The 17909-nt window shown below is 48.8% G+C and overlaps 1 protein-coding gene across 1 annotated transcript; it reads right to left on the bottom strand.

Moving 5' to 3' along the window:
- Positions 1 to 912: 912 nt before the first annotated feature.
- On the bottom strand, positions 913 to 17325 carry LOC114042376 (zinc finger protein 260-like). The gene is made up of 5 exons (XM_027861061.1): positions 17295 to 17325; positions 14501 to 14589; positions 8869 to 8995; positions 7992 to 8087; positions 913 to 3560 (listed from the first exon to the last, which is right to left on the bottom strand). The coding sequence occupies exons 2-5, from the start codon at positions 14531 to 14533 to the stop codon at positions 1507 to 1509; spliced, it is 2310 nt and encodes a 769-aa protein (XP_027716862.1). The 5' UTR covers positions 14534 to 14589; positions 17295 to 17325; the 3' UTR covers positions 913 to 1506.
- Between the last annotated feature and the right edge of the window lie 584 nt (positions 17326 to 17909).

Genomic DNA, 17909 nt, shown 5'->3' with positions numbered 1-17909 from the left:
ACTTAATCTGGCCTGTCAAAGGCTTTGCATGCCAAAAGGAAATGTGTGTTTCATCCTAGAGGCAAGAGGGAGTCATGGGAACTTCTAGAATAGGAAAGTGATACAGTCAGACCGAGGCTTTAGAAATACTAACTTGGTAGTGACGTAGAAGATGGATTTGAGGAGGGAGAGACCGCAGGCAGCTGTATAATTAGGTGGGTTTGAGAAGCCCAAGCAACAGCTGATGACCTGAACTAGGGCAAGAGCTGAGTAAGCAGAAAGATGCAAGAACTATGTGGGTAGGATCACCAAGGTTCTAACTGGATATGGGAATGACAGAAAGGGTAGAGTTGAGAATAATTCTGAGGTCACAAACCCGAGGGAATGGCAGGATGGGGGTGACTTTAGCAGAAATAGGTAAATCAGTAAAATACAGGTTTAGGGGAAAATGAATTCTGTTTTGAATACGCCAAGTCTGAGATGCCTATGGTACATCCCGTTTGATTCAACAACTCTCTGATAATACCAGGCAAGGCGAAAAACAGCAAGACACCAATGCTAAGGACTTAGATAACTGGGAAATGGATGTAATAACCACTGGGAAAAGTCTGTGACTTGTTTCTTCTCACAAAAAGACAAGGATGCAAAATATCTATTTTTTTTTTTTTGGTGCTAGACTTGTATTTCTATATAACTTTTTTGCTATTTGTTCCCCCACTTTAAGGTGGTGCAGAATCAGGCAGTCTCTGTAACCCCAATTTATTCTTTCCACTTCAAACCAAACTTGATACCCATTTATTAAGCACCTACTATGTGCACATAGGAGTAAGGACTTTGCTGGGCAATGAGGGTTAAAAAAAAAAAAGGAAAGGGAATCCTTGCTCTCAAGAAGTTTGTATTCTGTAGAGGGTACACAATATTTTATTTGCATGAGTAAGTGAAAGGTAATTTGCAGAGGAAAAGAGTACAACTAGAAGGATTATGAAAAGTATCCTGAAAATGGGGACATCGGAATTGAGCTTATAAGAGAATGATAAGGAGCTCATAAGGAATTGGAGAGTTCTAAAAGGTGGAATGAGCAGGAGTGGATATTTCAAGCGAGCAGCATAGCAGGTACAAAGGTAGAAGGAAGAATGGAAAACTTGGTTCAGGAAACAGCAAACAGGCCAGTTCAGCATCAGTGTAGACTGCACAAAGGAATGTGAAATGAGTGTGGAAGGGTAATGCCAGGAAAGGGAGCTTGTATTTTATCCTAGAGGTGACAGACAGTCACTGAATATGGTCTTCCAATATGCATCACATTTATTAGGAACTTTCTGATGGTTAGAAATCTTTTTGGGTCAAAAGACTTTCCACATTACATTGTAGGGTTTCTCTACAATACACTTCTCAGATGATAAATAAGGGATGAATGTTGTCTGAAAGCTTTCCCACTTGGATTACATTTGAAGGGGTTGGGAGTTTTGGTGTACTCCTAAAGTTGGTGTACTGGCTAAAGGCCTTTCCACATTTATTTACAAGGGTTCTTCAAATATGCATTTTCTGATGTCTAATAAGGTGTGTGCTTCTGCTGAAGGCCTTGCCACACTTATCACATTCATAAGGTTTCTCTCCGGTATGAATTCTTTGATGGTAGATAAGTAGTGTATTCCTACTGAAGGCCTTGCCACATTCATTACATTTATAAGGTTTCTCTCCAGTATGAATTTTCTGGTGTCTAACAAGGTCTGGTGTGCGGTTGAAAGCCTTCCCACATTGATTGCATTCATAAGGTTTTTCTCCACTGTGAATTCTCCGATGTACAGTAAGGGAGGAGCTATCATTGAAGGCCTTGCCACATTCATTACATTTATGTGGTTTCTCTCCAGTATGAATTCTCTGGTGGCAAATAAGTTTTGCATTCTGGCTATAAGCCTTCCCACATTCATCACATTTATAAGGCTTTTCTCCAGTATGAGTTTTCTGGTGTTTAATAAGATCTGTGCTTCGATAGAAGGCCTTCCCACACTGACCACATACATAGGGTTTTTCTCCAGTATGAATTCTCTGATGATAAGTAAGGGATGAGCTATCAATGAAGGCTTTTCCACATTCATTACATTTATGGGGCTTCTCGCCAGTGTGAATTCTCTGATGGTAAGTAAGAGATGAATGTTGGTTGAAGGCTTTCCCACATTCGTTACATTTATGGGGCTTATCTCTATTGTGAATTCTTTGATGTACAGTAAGGTTTGTGCTCTGGCTAAAGGCCTTCCCACATTCATTACATTCATAAGGCTTCTCTCCAGTATGAATCTTCTGATGTCTAATAAGGTCTGTGCTTCGGCTGAAGGCCTTCTCACACTGATTACATTCAAACGGCTTTACTCCAGTATGAATTCGCTGGTGCATATTAAGGGATGAGCTATCGATAAAGGCTTTACCACATTCATTACATATATGGGGTTTCTCTCCAGTATGAATTCGCTGATGGCAAATAAGTCTTGTATTCTGACTGTAGGCTTTTCCACATTCATTACACTTAAAAGGCTTTTCTCCACTATGCGTTTTCTGGTGTTTAATCAGATCTGTGCTACGGCTGAAGGCCTTTCCACAGTGATTACATGCATAAGGTTTCTCTCCAGTATGAATTCTCTGATGGTAATTAAGGGATGATTGTTGGTTGAAGGCTTTTCCACATTCATTACATTTATGGGGTTTATCTCCATTATGAATTCTCTGATGTACAGTCAGATATGTGCTTTGGCTGAAGGCCTTCCCACATTCAGCACATTTAAAAGGCTTTTCTCCAGTATGAATTTTCCGATGTCTAATAAGGTCTGGTGTCCGACTGAAATGTTTTCCACATTCAGCACACTCATATGGTTTTTCTCCAGTATGTATTCTCTGATGGTAACTAAGGGATGAGTGTTGTTTGAAGGCTTTGCCACATTCATTGCATTTATAGGGTTTTTCTGTAGTATGAATTTTCTGATGGTAAACAAACTTTGTGCTCTGAGTGAAAGTCTTCCCACATTCGTCACATTTATAGTGGTTCTTTCTAGTATGAGTTTTCTGATGTCTAATAAAGTTTGTGCTCAGGTTGAAGGCCTTTCCACATTCATTACATTCAAAACGTTTCTCTCCAGCAACCTTACTATGACACTGAATGAGGTCTGTCTGATAACCGAAGAGTTCCCCACATTCATTATACTTGGATTGTACCTCTCCTGAGGCAAATTTCTTCATTAGGCTTGAATGCTGTCTGAAGCTTTCCCCAAATGCATCCCATTTATTTTGACTCTTTGCTATAGGAACTGTCTGTTGTTTTTCAGAAAAGACTAACCTCAAACTGATGCTTTCTCCAAGTTTATTACATTCAAGGTCTCTGACATCCCTGGGAATTTTCCTGGAATGAAATGATAATTCCTCGGAATGACTCTCCTGTTTGCACTTCTTTCCTAATGAGACATCACTTTTCCAGGTTTCTCCCACCTTGAAGTCCCAGGAACTGGTGCCTGTGAATCTCTCCTGGGATGATTCTTGCATAGTAATGCCCAGCTTTACAGTAAACTCTTTGGCTTCAGGCTTAGACTCCCAATCTGAAAGAAATTAAAAAAAAAAAAAGTAAATCCTCTCCTTCTCCTGTTTACATTTAATCTTCTATCTTCTCAGACAAAAAAAGTAATCTACACACATGGAAGGGCAGAATGAACAACAATAAAATACCATGATTTCGAATTCACAGAGTGATTTACTTTGTAAAGCATTTTTACATGAATCATACCAGTGGATGCTTACACAGCCTTGTGAGTTAGGCAGGGCAGGTACTATTATTCATTCTACTTCACAGAAGAAGCTGTGGCTCTGGTTGGTTGGATGACTGACCAAACTGACACTGCTCTTCAGGGCAACGCTGGGAGGCTGACTGCCGACTGCTGATTCAGCGATCCCCGAAGGCCTCTCTGTGCCCCTGGAACATCCTTAACAGGCACAACCTGAATGATTTCAGGTCTTCAGGAACACAACAACATCATCCAAGGAGAGCAAAAGGACATGCAGACACAGATGTGCGTACGAAGCCCTGGCCGCTGGGAGCAGCATGTTTTACATGGCCGGGATGGTTTCTCTTGGGGACTGAGTGTGCCGTCCTCAGTATTTGGACAATGGGTACAAACCACTGGGGTGGCTTCCTGTGCTCCTGGGGCATAAAAAGCCAAGTCTAAAAGGAGCTGGGGTCTCTAGGATTGATGGAATTCTCAAGACATCTCCCTGACCAGACGCTGTCATGTTGGTAAATGGGGAGGGAAGCAGTCTTCACTTGAGTCTGTGACTGAATCCCTTTAGAATCTCATATTCCCAAGTGAATCTCTTTTCACTGAATTCTACATGGTCCCCAAGTGTTTTATTGTGCTTCTGTCCCAAGCCTGAATCAGGGGCCTGGTCTCAGTCAAGCCCAGTCTACAGCACCTGGTATTAATCTCTGAGAAACTCTGGAGAATAAGAGTGTCACCCAAAGAAGCGTTTGAAACTCCACGAGTTGGCAAGGGGAAATTTAAGGAGATACAAACGGATGAGAGGAACAAAAATACCTGACAAAATGCTAAAACAGACAGTTTGTGCAAAATTGAAAAGAGCAAACGAAAGCCAAGTTAAACTAACTCCACTTCCTTTATCGATGGGGCTGTCTGACTGACAGGTTGGAACATAAAAGCACTCAACATTTATCTAGACTTCTGTGACCTATCTGTAACAATCTTCAACAGACCCGGATACACCCAAAGTGGGCTGTTTTTTTTGTTTTTTTTTGGTGAGGTAACTGGGGTAAGTGACTTGCCCAGAGTCACACAGCTAGTGATTGTTATGTGTCTGAGGCCAGATTTGAACTCAGGTCCTCCTGACTCCAGGGCCAGTGCTCTATCCACTGTACCACCTAGCTGCCCCTGAAGTGGGCTGATCAGCAGACTGCTGAAGGGCTCTATTTCTCTAAGGCAGGCACTTAGCTTTCTCCAAATCAACATTTTTAAATGACGCCAACCTGCCACCAATGTGGTAGCGGCCCTCATCACCTCAAGGCCGGACTACAGCAACAGCGGCTGCGGGGTCTGCCTGCCTCCAGCCTCGCCCACTGCCAAGCCATCCTCCATTCAGCTAATGAAGTGATTTTGCTAAAATGCAGCCCCGACCACATCACCCCCCCCACTCAGTAAATTCCAGTGGCTCCCTACAGCCCCCAGGATCCAATACAAAATCCTGTGTTTGGCATTCCAAGCCCTCCCCAGTCCTCGCACGCCTGATTCCTCTCCATGGACTCCATGAGTAACTAAACTGACCCTCTTGCTGCCCCACCTCTGGGCCTTTGCACAGGCTGTGGCCCACGCCTGGCACTCTCTTCCTCCTCATCTCCAAGAGTCAGTTAAAGTCCTACCTCATGCCAGAGGCCCCTCCTGGTCTTCAGTCTCCCAGTCCTCCTTTCCTCCCCATCTCCCACTCAGGCCTTTCTTGGAGATGACCTCTAGGTTACCCTCTAGATATTCTGTATCTACCTAATTGTTTATAGGTTGTCTGCTCCTTCATAATGAGAGCTCCAGGAGGGCTGGGCTAAGGTTTTGTTTTTTGTTCTTTTTTTTTTTTGCTTTTTGGTGAGGCAATTGGGGTTAAGTGACTTGCCCAGGGTCACGCTGCTAGTAAGTGTCAAGTGTCTGAGGACAGATTTGAACTCAGGTCTCCAGACTCCAAGGCTGGAGCTCTACCCACTGCCAACTAGCTGCGCCTGCAGGGCCAAGTTTTTGATCCTTCTGGTATCCCTAGCACTTAGCACAGTACTGGCCACACAGGAGCATTTAACAAATGCTTGTTGACCGACTGGTGAGGCAGAGAAGATAGCCTGCTCACCTGGCAGATGAGACAAAGTTAGGTTGGAAAATAATATGCCAGATGACAAATACAAGTTTCAAGCAGAGCCTGAGGCAGACTGGATTAATAAACCAAAAAGAGGAATTATTTTCAGGGACAAATGTCAAGTCCTGCACACAGATTCCAAAGACCCATGCAGAAACAAAGCATGGGCCAGAAGTGGCCTGATGAAGTGCAACAAAAACGTAGCCCCCCTGATGAAGGCAGTGTGGCACATTGGGAGGAGCAGTGCCTCTGAAGTCTGAGGCTCTGGGTCCAAATGCACACCATTTGACCTCTCTAGGGCTGTTTCCTCACCTGCAAAATGGGAAGGAGGCCCCTTCCAGCTCTAAAGCTTGGCTCCTCCAGCTGGAGAAGCAATGGTCACATACTCTGACTCCGTCCTGGTCCGGGAGCATCTAAAACCCAAGGCTCTCTTGTTCACTGAGGAGTTGCTACTGCTAAGGTTGAGCAGAAGCAGGCTCGGAGGCCTAACGGGGATGACAGCATGTTGCTCTCCGCCAGGGCATGCTCAGGACTCTCTCAGGACTAAGCGCTGCTGCCACACCTTGTGGGGGCCAGGTCAGCCCATAAATGGAGAAAAGGAACATTCTTTAAAGGGACACATTTCACAGGCTTGGTGATTTCCAGACGAAACAAAGCATGCTTTAAAGAGGCTCCAGCATCCTCCCACAGAAGTGAGGAGACGTCATCAGGGATATGGAAGACAGGGATGGGAGTGAGCCCCCAGACAGGCAACGGTGATGGACCGACAAGCTGTGGGCTGTGCTCGGATCCACCATGTATCAGAAGGCAGAGGGTTCTGTGGGTATTCAGTATAAAACTGGTGGCCTGGTGCAAGGTCAGAGTAGCACCTTTCCCCCAATCCCCCACGTCTGAAAAGCTGAAAGAGAACTCAGTGGCCATCTTGTCTGATCTGGACCTGGATTTTAATGCCCTCTGCTTAAAGGCCCTGCCCCAGGATGACGGGGAACTCACCACCATTTAAAGATTCTCCCTCAAGTTCTGAACTTCCTTATTGCAGAGACAGGAGGCGTCTGCCACTGGGGCCAAGCAGTCAACAAGCATTTGTAAACCCCTCTATGTGACTGGGCCTAGACTAAACACTGGCCTATGACAGTCCTTCAAATGTCTGAGGCAGTCCTCACGTCTCCCCTGAGCTTTTCTTCTCCAGCCCAGTTCCTCCCATGGCGTGATCTCCAATCTCCTCAGGGTCCTGGTCATCCTCCAAAGGACACACTCCTGTCTGTGCATACTTCAGCCCTGGCCTCAGTGGCTGCATCAATGTGGGGATTTCCTCCCTCCAAAGAGGCAGATCAAAGCCCACTGAGACCTCCTCATGCCATGGCTTCTGCTCACGTCTGTCGACGGTTTTCCTAAAAGTGAGCACGGCGCTCCACAGGCGGCCAGACCGGTGAAGAGAGGCTGCACTTCCGTCCACACAGCTCCAGTTCACTCAACTCTGTCTGCCATGCCACGTAGCTATGATGGAACTTCTGTGAAGCGCACCACCACACCTGGCTTCTTTTCAGAATGGCAGCTCACTTCCAGGCTGAGGCCTTCCCCTGGATCAGATATGGCCCAGGGGTCTCTCCCGTCGTCCCCTTCCATCTGGTCTCATAGGGCTCACCACCTTTACCCATCATGGCGACACAATCGTTCTTACTTGTCGCTTCTATCACTACGTCATCGTTCCAACTCTACTCCAAAACCAGAGGGCACAGGGAACATTTCCTCTTTCTTTGATAATGCTCTCAGGGCTGGGATGGTGTTTTATACCAGGAAATGAGAAATATGGCCATGGAGGAGGGAGTTAATGGAAGAATGACTTCTTGGCGGGACCCCAAAGAATACTGATGGAGAAAGAGCTATCTCATTCTGGAAACAACTTTTTCTGAGAATAAAGGTAAAGAGGGATTGACGTAGAACAGGAAAAGAATTTGTTCAGATAAAGGGTATCTATGAAAGGGTGTCTGTCCATACCAGACAGCCTCACCATTCCCCATAGCGTTGGGGCTCTGCAGGGGCATCCCTTGGGCAATACTTCAAAATGTGTCCTACGTTTACAGAAAATGTTTCCACGGGAAGAGTCCCAGTGCCCAGTTCCCCTCACTCACCTAGATAGGAGCCTCTTGAACTTTCTTTCTCCAGCATCCACGGGGCTTCCCCTCGCTCCAACTGAGAGATCATGTCTCTTTGGGGAACCGGAAGCCCTAGTTATCATAAACAGAGAAGTGCTGAAGAGAGAGAGAATCTCAGAATTCAGTCCTCTTTAAGAAATGAGGGTCTGCTAGGCAGGTCTAGGAGACTGTCCACAGAACCTCTGGAGAAAGCTCTCTGTGGTATTTCCAGGAAGGAGAGATGCTGTGGTATGGGGCTCCAGCTTGACTCGGAACTGGGCAGAAAATTAGTTCATTTTGTCCATTTCCTGCCCAGCCTCTCCTCCCAATATCCTCAACCCCCAGAACCTACCCTGGAATTGGGGGAAGTTATGTGGGAGAAGGGACTTTCTCTGCCTGCCCCAGCCGGCAAAACTATGGGTACCAGGGAAAAGCTGCCAAGACTCAAATTTAGGCTGAAGGGAAAGATGTGCTCCTAACAATTCCCTCCATTCACAAACAGAACAGGCCAACTTGGGAAGTGGCGTCAAGCAGAGGCTGGAGGATCACACGAGGGGCAGGCCTGCAGAGGACAGCCTTCCTCAGGGACAAAGCAGACTACATGGCCTTCGAGGCCAGTCCGATTCTATTTTTAGTCCCCAACAACAAAGGACGGCAGCAGAGACAGCTCAGGGTGGCCTAATGGAGCTCTCAGTTTCCAGTTACACTGTGCAGAGGCCTTTGTGTGAGAACACGGAGCAGATGTGTCCTGCCTCTCAGAATTGCTAACCCCTCAAAATACCTTCAGCCACCCAGCAAGGGAAGAAGCCACAAGGGCTCAAGGGCACTCCCACTTCACAAGGCCCGGGCCAGGGCCCGGGGAAGCCGCCCTCACCTAGGAATACCAGGTTCCTGTAGTTCTCCAGCATCACCTCCTTGTAGAGCTCCTTCTGAGAGGGATCCAGGCGTCTCCACTCCTCCCCAGAGAAGTCCACAGTCACATCTCTGAAGGTCAGTGACTCCTAAAATGCCAAAGAACAAAAGATTTAGAAACGGAAGGAACTTCCGATATTCTTCAGTCAAACCCTTCTGTTTTACGGAGAATGAAATGTGGATGGAGGCGGGGCAAGCCGCTTGAGCACAGGTCACCAGGACGGTGAGGGTCTGAGCCGGGGTTCAGCACAAGCTTTCTAGTTGTGAGAACAGTGCTCTCTCCACTTGGCACCTCCACCCCTTCACACTCTCCTCCAGCGAATGCCAAGTGAGTTCCTCATGCCGGCTGATGTGCCAATCCACGCAGCTGATGTGCCAATCCACGCAGCTGATGGTCGTCTTAGCACCACAATCACACTGAGGTAGCTGGTACAACTCCACACCCAAGAGGCAGCAGACCTGGAAAGGCCTAAAAGTGTCTGTGCCTAAGCCCATCACAAGCCAGAAGGAGAAACAGGCCACCAAGGAAAAGTCACTGGGGCAAAGTTTCATGGTCAGTCCAGGTCTCCTGACTGCAGCCTCAGACCCTTGCCAGTGCACAGGTCTGAGGTATCTCCCTACGGGTTGTGGGAAGTGAGGACAGAGGATGGGGGGACAGAAGGGGAGAAGATGTAGGAGAGACAAAGAAGGCCCCAAGGAGGAAAGCGGCCTGGCTCCTCGAGGGACCCGATGACAGGCAATCATGAAATCTGAGAGGATTCACAGGGTGTGAAGACCACAATGGGGCAGGCCAGGCATTCGCAAAGTCCCCACCAAGCTGCTACCCCTCCTCTGTCCAAAGACCTGCAACAGAGGGAACCCTTCCTCCCAAGGCATTGGCCCATTTCGCACAGCTTTACTCCTGGTAGGAAGCTTCTTATTCCCTGGCATCTGGCTCAAGTCTAACTCTTAGGAACGTCTACCTGGGACTCTTGGCTAGATTCTCTCCTGGATCAAGCAGAAAAAGGTGCACCCTCTTTTATACGACAAATCCTCCAATACCTGAATACAGCCGTTCAGATAGACTGCAGGGCCTGGAGTCAATGAGTTCAAATCTGGCCTCAGACACTTACTAGCCTTGTGACCCTGGGCGAGTCATTTAACCTCGGTGTGTTTCAGTTTCCTCAACTGCAAAATGGAGAAAATAAAAGCACGTACCTCTCAGAACTGTTGTATCAGATGAAATAAAGTGCTTAGCACAGAGCCTGGCATAGGGTAGGGGCTTAAGAAATGCATGTTTCTTTCCTTTCTTCTTCCCCCCACCCCTGCCTCAGGTTAAAAGCTCCAGTTCTTTAAACCATTCCTCATAGAGGTGGCATGATATAGTCCACAGAGGTCTGACCTTGGACTCAGGAGAACCAAGGTCACGCCCCATCGCTGGTACCGCAAACGATACCTCTGAGCCTTCGTTTTCTCTGTAAAACGTGGATGATAATTCTGGTAGTGTCTACCACATGACTGCCAGGAAGTTCAAGTGAGAAAAGGTGATTCTCAAAATAGAACGCGCCATCAAAATGTCAGCTATGACTACTGCTCACCAACTTTACTTGCCAAACCCTGCAGCCTCCTCTCAGCCCCTGTCCTTCTGATATCTCTGCTACCCTGTAAGACCACTCTTCCCTGGATCTCCTCCGGCCCCCTCTCCACCGCTGGCTCCTCCTCCACGTCCCGCTCCCTAACTGTGGGGGGCTGTGGGGTGGGCCCTCTCCTCATATCACACCCCTCCCCGTCCCTGGAGGCCTCTTACCTTCCCTGGCTTTGTACGCAGGTGTGTCCTTTGGCTACCCTCTGAGAAAGGCCTAACTCAATTGGGGGTTTCTATAAAGTGCTATTTTTTTCTTTTCTTTTTCCTCATTGACGCTCCCAAGTATTTTATACCTTTTGTATTTGTTTTGAATAGAATTTTTCTTTCCATCTCTCTTCCAGCAGAGCTCTGCTGGTAATATGCAGAAATACTAATTATGTGGGCTTATTTTATATCCCACCAAATTGGTTTCATTTAATTTTGTGGTTACCTACAGTTTTCTAAGTAAAACATTCTATCATCTGCAAAGAGAATAATTTTGTTTCCTCTTTACCTACTTTGTATTAAGTTTCAAAATATGTTAATATGATCATTAAGTTTTATAGAATTCAGAGGAGAAAGATTTATTTATGGTTTCATCCCAGTTCCTGAAGATTGGTTCTGTTTTTTTCCTGTGTGTAAACCTTTGAACTGGCTTAGATTTGGGCTACTAAGAAGACTCCAGAATTTGTCAATGAAGGGAAAAAGAGAGAAAAGAAAACCCCCCACATCCAGAATCACCGATGGCAGCTCTTTGGGTAGCAGCTGCAAACTGGAAACGAAGCGGGTGGCTGCCTACTGGGGAATGACTAAGTCAACTGTGGTGCGTGAATGTAACGGAATATTGCTGGGCCATTAGAAACAGTGAGGTAGAGAGTTTCAGAAGACACCTATGAACTCACACAGAACGAAGTGGGCAGAATTAGGAAGTGATTTACAGGATGACAACATTGTTAAAATACAACTTGGAAAGACTTCGGAACTCTGATGCAAGTACTGAAGATGAAACCTTCTTGCCAGAGATGTGACGGGCTTAAACACAGAAGACACATTGGTTTTGGGATGTGACCAACGTGGGCATTTGTTTTGCTGGACAATGCACATTTATGTTTATTTTTTTAATTTAATTTTTACCTTGCTTATTTAGTATTTTCTTTTCCGCCAGTTACATGTAAAAACAATTTTTAACCTTTGTTTTTAAAACTCTGAGTTCCAAATTCTCTCTCTCCCTCCCTCCCCACTCCCCTCATTGAGAAGGCAAGCAAGTCGATATAGTTACACATGTGTAGTCATGCAAAAGGACAACGCATGTTTACGATAAGAGTTTTACTTTTAAAAATTGTTTGATGAGAGGAGGGCAGGGAGACAGGCAGATTATAAATGCTTGCAAAAATAAATGAATATGTAAAAAATACATATAACTACCAAGAATTAAGTGTTCAGACTTACTTGTATCTCCCCCAGTGAAGCTGACAGATCCTTAATTAAAGGGACTTACATTTCTTTCAAAAGCCTTGTAGCTGAGCCAGCTAGGTGGCACAGGGATAGAGCACCGCCCCCGGAGTCAGGAGGAACTGAGTTCAAATCCGGCCTCAGACATTTGACACTTACTAGCTGTGTGACCTTGGGCAAGTCATTTAACCCCACTGCCTAGCCAAAAAAAAACAAAAAACAAAAAACAAAAGCCTTGTAGCCCCAGGGTCATTACCAAGTGCACAGGAGACCTGGAAGACTTGGTGAAGAAAGGAGTGGCTGCTGGGAGCAGAGGAGAGAGACACCAGAAAGGGAAGAAGCTTGCAAGGGAAGTCCCATGCCCATTAGTAGGCCTCCCACTCCTGTGGGTTCCAGGATGCAGGAAAGAGATGCTAATCCATGGGGGGACCGTCAGGGTCATTTCAAAAGGAAGAAATATGTATGAGTTTCTACTTAGCAAGGGACTAAAGCCCCAGAGAAGGAAGCAAGTCCTTGACTTTTAAGGACCAATTATTTGCCATCACTCTATATACAGAGGGGGTCCTTGCTCTCTGAGGTCCTGCAGAGACAGGATTCTTTGTTGAAAGTGGATTTCTGGGTCAATGAACCTGACGCCATTTTGTTCTGTCCAAGCAGATTCTTTTTAATACCTTCTTTCCTCCTCTAATTGATACAGAAAGACTGCACGGCTAACAAAAGGAAGACGTGGTTTCTGGAATGTGTCCCCTCCTTCTCTAAGCTGACCAGGAGTTCCCTTTTGATGTAGTACAACCAGAAGGCCACATCCATTCTCTATCCTCTATAGTTAATGATACAGATTCTCCTTAACAAATATCCCTTTCTCTCTGAATGGCCAGCTGCACCACAATGAGCAGCCATCTTTTTTTTTTGTTCTTTGTTTCATGTAATGTATAATTACCATCAAGGGCTGGTGGGGTGTGTCGTTCTGTGTGTAATAAAGCCCGCCTCTCTGACTTGTGTGGGTTTACTGGCAGTAGCCAGTTGAACCAATAAGAAAGTTCATGTAACCGTCTGGATGTGTGATTTCAGGGGCATAAGGAAGCTCCCTCCTCCCAACGCAGGTCGACAAGGCGGGTTCGAGACCTCCTTCCAACATGGCTCTGGAAGTCTGGCCCTTAGCCCTAAGTTTATCGGGGTATCTCCACAACTGCAGATGAATTATCCTGGTGCGGGCTCTTCCTTTCCGTCTCTCTGTCTGTCTCTCTCCGCCAGAAGCGGAGGAGCCAGTGAATTCCTGATCTGCCTGACGATGATTGATATCGCATGTCAAAAGGTGGAGGAGCCAACGTGGGGAATTCCACTCTGACCGACTAACGGGACAGAAATAGAAGCTGGGGCAGAAACGGTGGGAAGCTGTAGAGAAGGGACCCCTCCCTCTCTGCGTCTGGGACAGAGTAGAGAAAACTGGGCCTCTTCTGACACAAACCCTAAAAGACTGCTAGCATTTACCAAGCACTCTGTTCCTCTCAACAGCTCCGGGATACCGGCGCTATTATTATCTCCATTTTACAGATGAGAAAACTGAGGCTAAAAGAGACTGTGTTCCTTGTCCAGGGTCACCCAGCACATAGACGGTCAGTGCCAGAGGCAGGATTTGAACCCAACACCAAGTCCCTCATTCTACCCAATTCACTCTCCCTGCCATCTTTTGATTTTGGAAAAACGGATTTCAGTGGGTTCTGAGGAAATACAGGCAGACTCCCCCGAGTCAAATAGGACAGGGGAAGTCAGCCGGTGAGAAGGCGACCCTCCGGAATGCCATTCTGAAGAGAGAAGGCAGAGCTGCTCGACTCTTAATTTCCTTCTCTTTTCTGGGTCAAGTCCACCAATCAACAGGCCTTGAATAAATACCTCCCATGGGCCAGACTTGCTGTGAGCACTAGGGATCAAAAACAGAGCCAGCCCTCAAGGAGCTCCCGTTCTACCTTCAAGGGCCAAGGAAAATGACCTCTTCACGGAAAAGGACAGAATGACCATGACCACGCGCTTGACAAATATCATCTGATTAATCGTCACAATAGCCTCGAGGGTGGGGCTGTGACCTCTCGCCTTCCTGACTTGCCTTCAAATCCAGCACTCTGCCCACTGGACCCCCCACCTGCCTGATCCCCCAGGAAGGAGGGAGACGTGGACCCAGCACCCTGGGTGCATTCGGGTCTCCCTGGCCGGCTGACTCCATCCTCGGGTGGTCCGGCAGTCAGCAGCGTTTATCAAGCCTGGCCCACAGCAAGCATTACTTTTCAGTCGCTCATTCAAACGTCCACCGATTGAAGATGTAAAGGGTATATTTAGGCTCGGTCGAAGGATAAACCTAACAATGAGATCATCACGGGAGGGAAGGGCCGCCCCGAAGGGAGTGGGCTCCCCCTCAACAGGGGCCTTCAAAAGCGAGCTGGCTGTGAGAGAGACGGAATCCTCCTTCAGCTACAGGGTGAACTATAGGGCACCGAAGACCCCTTTCTCTGACTCTGTGATTCTAAAATCCCGTCCCACTCACCGGCGCTGGGCTTCCCAGGAATCCCGGGCCCATGTCCTCAGGCTCAAAGCTATACTTGCTGGGAAGGACCAAATCCTCTGCAGGCTGAGCTGGGGAAGGAAAAGAAACCATTAGGGAGAGGGGCCTTCTTTGCACCTCCTGGACAGGAGGCCACCGACGTCCCGAGGCTACCAGACTGCAACCAGCCAGGCATCAGGACTGGGAATGGAGAAGGGCAGGGGTCATGGTACCTGTGGCGGCTACCTGGGCCCTGGCCTTTTCTGACTGGGGCCCAGACACTGCCCCCAGCGAAGGTTCAGGCCTGCAAATGCTACTCACCCCAAGCGATATAAAGTAAGCTAACACGTGGAAAGGGAACCAGAACACCTGGATTTTCATGGGGGCTCATATATGTTAGCTGTGTGATTGCTCCCCAAAAGATACTCCATTTCCTGTCTCCAGGCCCTGAACACGCTCCCACCTCATTCCTTCCTCTCAGAATCCCTAGTGCCCTTCAAGAATCAGCACAAAGCCCTTCCTGATGCCCGCAGTAGCTAACCCTCCCCTGACAACTCACCTCATATCTATCTGCAGCTACCTACATATCCCATGATAGAATGGAAGCTTCCTGAGGGCAAAGGCTATTCCACACTTGTCTCTATATCCCCAACGCCTACTGCAGGGCCTGGCCCATAGAAAACGCTTAACCAAGCCATGTTGGTTGATGACTGAAATCCCAAACCTTCAACTGGGAAACGGTGAAAAGGGGCTAATACTTTCAAGGCTCACTCACAGGGTGGTGGTGAGAACACATCCTGTGAACATTACTGCTCTAGAGGAAGGCAGCTGGAGCTTTTATTTCTGACAGAAACTGGTACCTATGATGTTCCCTGAGTATAGAACTGGGGAGAGAGGCTCAATCCACAGAAGGAAGGAAGCCTCGGGGATCAGGCTCAGAAATTTAAGATGTAACACGCTGAGGCTAGCCCCTCTTTACCCCAAAACGTCTTCCTACGGAGATCAGAGAGGCAGGGAGTGGGCTCCACTTCCCCAGGCTACCAGACCCCAGCTGGCCAGGCACTAATGACTGGGAATGGAGGAGGGCAGGGGTCACGGAGGGCAGGGGTCGTGGTAAGCTTAAGGTCCCTCGGTCCTGGTTAGGTGAGGATGGGGAGTGCTGGGAATCCTCGGTGAGGAGCGGGGAAGGTGAGTACAGACAGCTCAGATTTAGGTGGCAAAACCACCCGTGTTTAAGATGAGGGCAGAGGGATGCTAAGGAAGAATCCCTGGGTCCCAACAGCCAGGCAGGAGTCGTGGATTACCTCGTGTAAAACTCGTCTGTACGTTACTGTTCTGCACTTTGTCTCTCCCATGAGATGGGGATCTTCTTGAGAGGAGAGGCTGGTTTGTTTTTTTTTCCCTTTCCTTTGCATCCCCAGCACTTAGCACAGTGCCTGGCAAATAATATGTGCTTAATAAATGTTGACTTGACATAGGTGCATGGGTCTGGAAGGGTATCTGGACGCAGAGCTGGGAATCAGGACATTTGGGGCCAGAAGAGGGAGCGGGTCACCTAAGTCCAGGCAAGGACACTAGGAGATAAGCTCCTGGATTCCAAGGCGGGAGGTGGGTAGGAGGGCAGGACTCTGGGTCTTGATGGGGCCGCTAGGCATGGGGGGTAAGAGACAAGCATTTATTAATCTTGGCACTATGTGCCAGGCACTGTGCTAATTAAGCACTCTATAGATATCTTATTTGATCTTCACAACAATCTGTTATAATAGCTAAAATGTTATACATTTTAGAGCTGAGAAAACTGAGGCAGACAGAGGCGAGGTGACTTGCTTAAGGTCTCACAACTAGTGTCTGAAGCAGGATTTGAACTCAGGTTTTCCTGATGCTCTATCCTCTGCACCACTTAGCTGCCTCTTAAAAAGGAAAAAGCCTGTATGGGGTAGGATTCCTCAATTCCATTCAACAAACATTTAGTAAGTGTCTGCTATGTGCCGGGCACGATGCCAAGCACCGGGGACACAAATGAAAGAAGGAAAGAGGGTTCCTGCTCTCAGGGAGCTTACAATCTACTAGAAGGCAGCACGGAGGGTGGACAGGGGCGCCTCGATCCAGGGTGCCCGGGGTCTCCGGGTGCGAGAATCAGAAGATGGGGTCCCGGTCCCTGCTCCGGGGGTCCTGGCAGTTCCCTCCCCGGGTAGTGACCCCGAGGTCACTTGAGGATAAGTCTCGCGCTCCCACGATCCCCTCTCCCTCCCCCCCTGCGCCTTCTCTCCGCCTGGGCAGGCAGGGCCCGAGATCAGCCTTGAAGGCCGGGAGAGAGCCTGAGAGCCAGCGACTGCCGAGGGAGGAAGGCGAGGGGCTCTCCCGCAGGGGACGCCCTGCCGAGGTCCAGCCCGGCCCGGGGAAGCCCCTGCCCTCCGGAGTGACCCCGACCGCTCTGCCCTTGGCCCTGGGGCCGGAGGGGGAGGGGCAGCCGGACCCTGGGTCCCTGGGGGGTGTAGTTTTGGGGCGCTCGCGGTCCTTCGTGGGGCTGGAGCTGCAGAAGCCTGGGTTCTTCCGGGGGGAAGGTCCTTCGGGGGCTCGGGACGTTCGGGTCCCTTTGGGAGGGGCCGGGGAGCCTGGGTCCCTTTGGAGGACTGGGGGCTTCTGAATGCCTGGGTTCCCTCGGGGGGTTGGTGGCCTCTGGTCGCTGGGGTCCCTTTGGGGCGAAGGAAGCCCGAGATATTTGGGTCCCTTCAGGGTTCTGGGGGCTCAGGACGTCCAGACACAGCCCACCCGGGAGCCCCTCCGGGAGACTCACCATGGGACAGCTGTGGACACAGGTCACGTGAAAAACGGAGGCGGAAGTGTCACGTAGTGAGGCGCGGGGGCCTCTTGGGAGATGTAGTCCGGAATCGTCTTCAGAGCGGTGCATCTTGGGAGATGCAGTCCGGACTCGTCTTCGGCGCGCGGCGAGGGGAGGTGGGGTGGGGGTGCCTCTTGGGAGATGCAGTCTGGAGGACTCGTCTTCGGCGCGGGGCCTTCTGGGAGTTGTAGTCCAGAATCGTCCTCTGCGTGAGGCCTCTTGGGAGATGTAGTCCGGCATCCTCCTGGGGAAAGGAGTGTGCTGGAGCGCGCTTGGCGGGTGTGCTTCCCGCCGAGGGTCTCCCCAAAGCGCGAGGGGGGAAGAATGGAGCCCCGGTGTGGGGGCAGGCATTTATCTGTTTGCACTCACGACCATGAAAGGCTGCATTTGAACCCACGAACGAACAGCTACTGCGGAGGCCGAGGCTTCGGCGCACTGAAGAAGTGGGTCATCGTGGGCGTCAGCACATGACATCGGGGAACCCCAAGCGCCTGCGCGCTGGGCTCGGGAGTCGGCGTTCCATCTCCCATCTCCGAGCCTTTGCCCAGGCAGCCGCGCCGCTGTCCCCGC

Source organism: Vombatus ursinus, unplaced genomic scaffold (assembly GCF_900497805.2).
Source record: "Vombatus ursinus unplaced genomic scaffold, bare-nosed wombat genome assembly UNPS02014417.1, whole genome shotgun sequence".
Lineage (NCBI taxonomy): Eukaryota > Metazoa > Chordata > Mammalia > Diprotodontia > Vombatidae > Vombatus > Vombatus ursinus.
The sequence above is the reverse complement of the archived record's forward strand: the minus strand, read 5'-3'. Positions and strand labels throughout refer to the sequence as shown.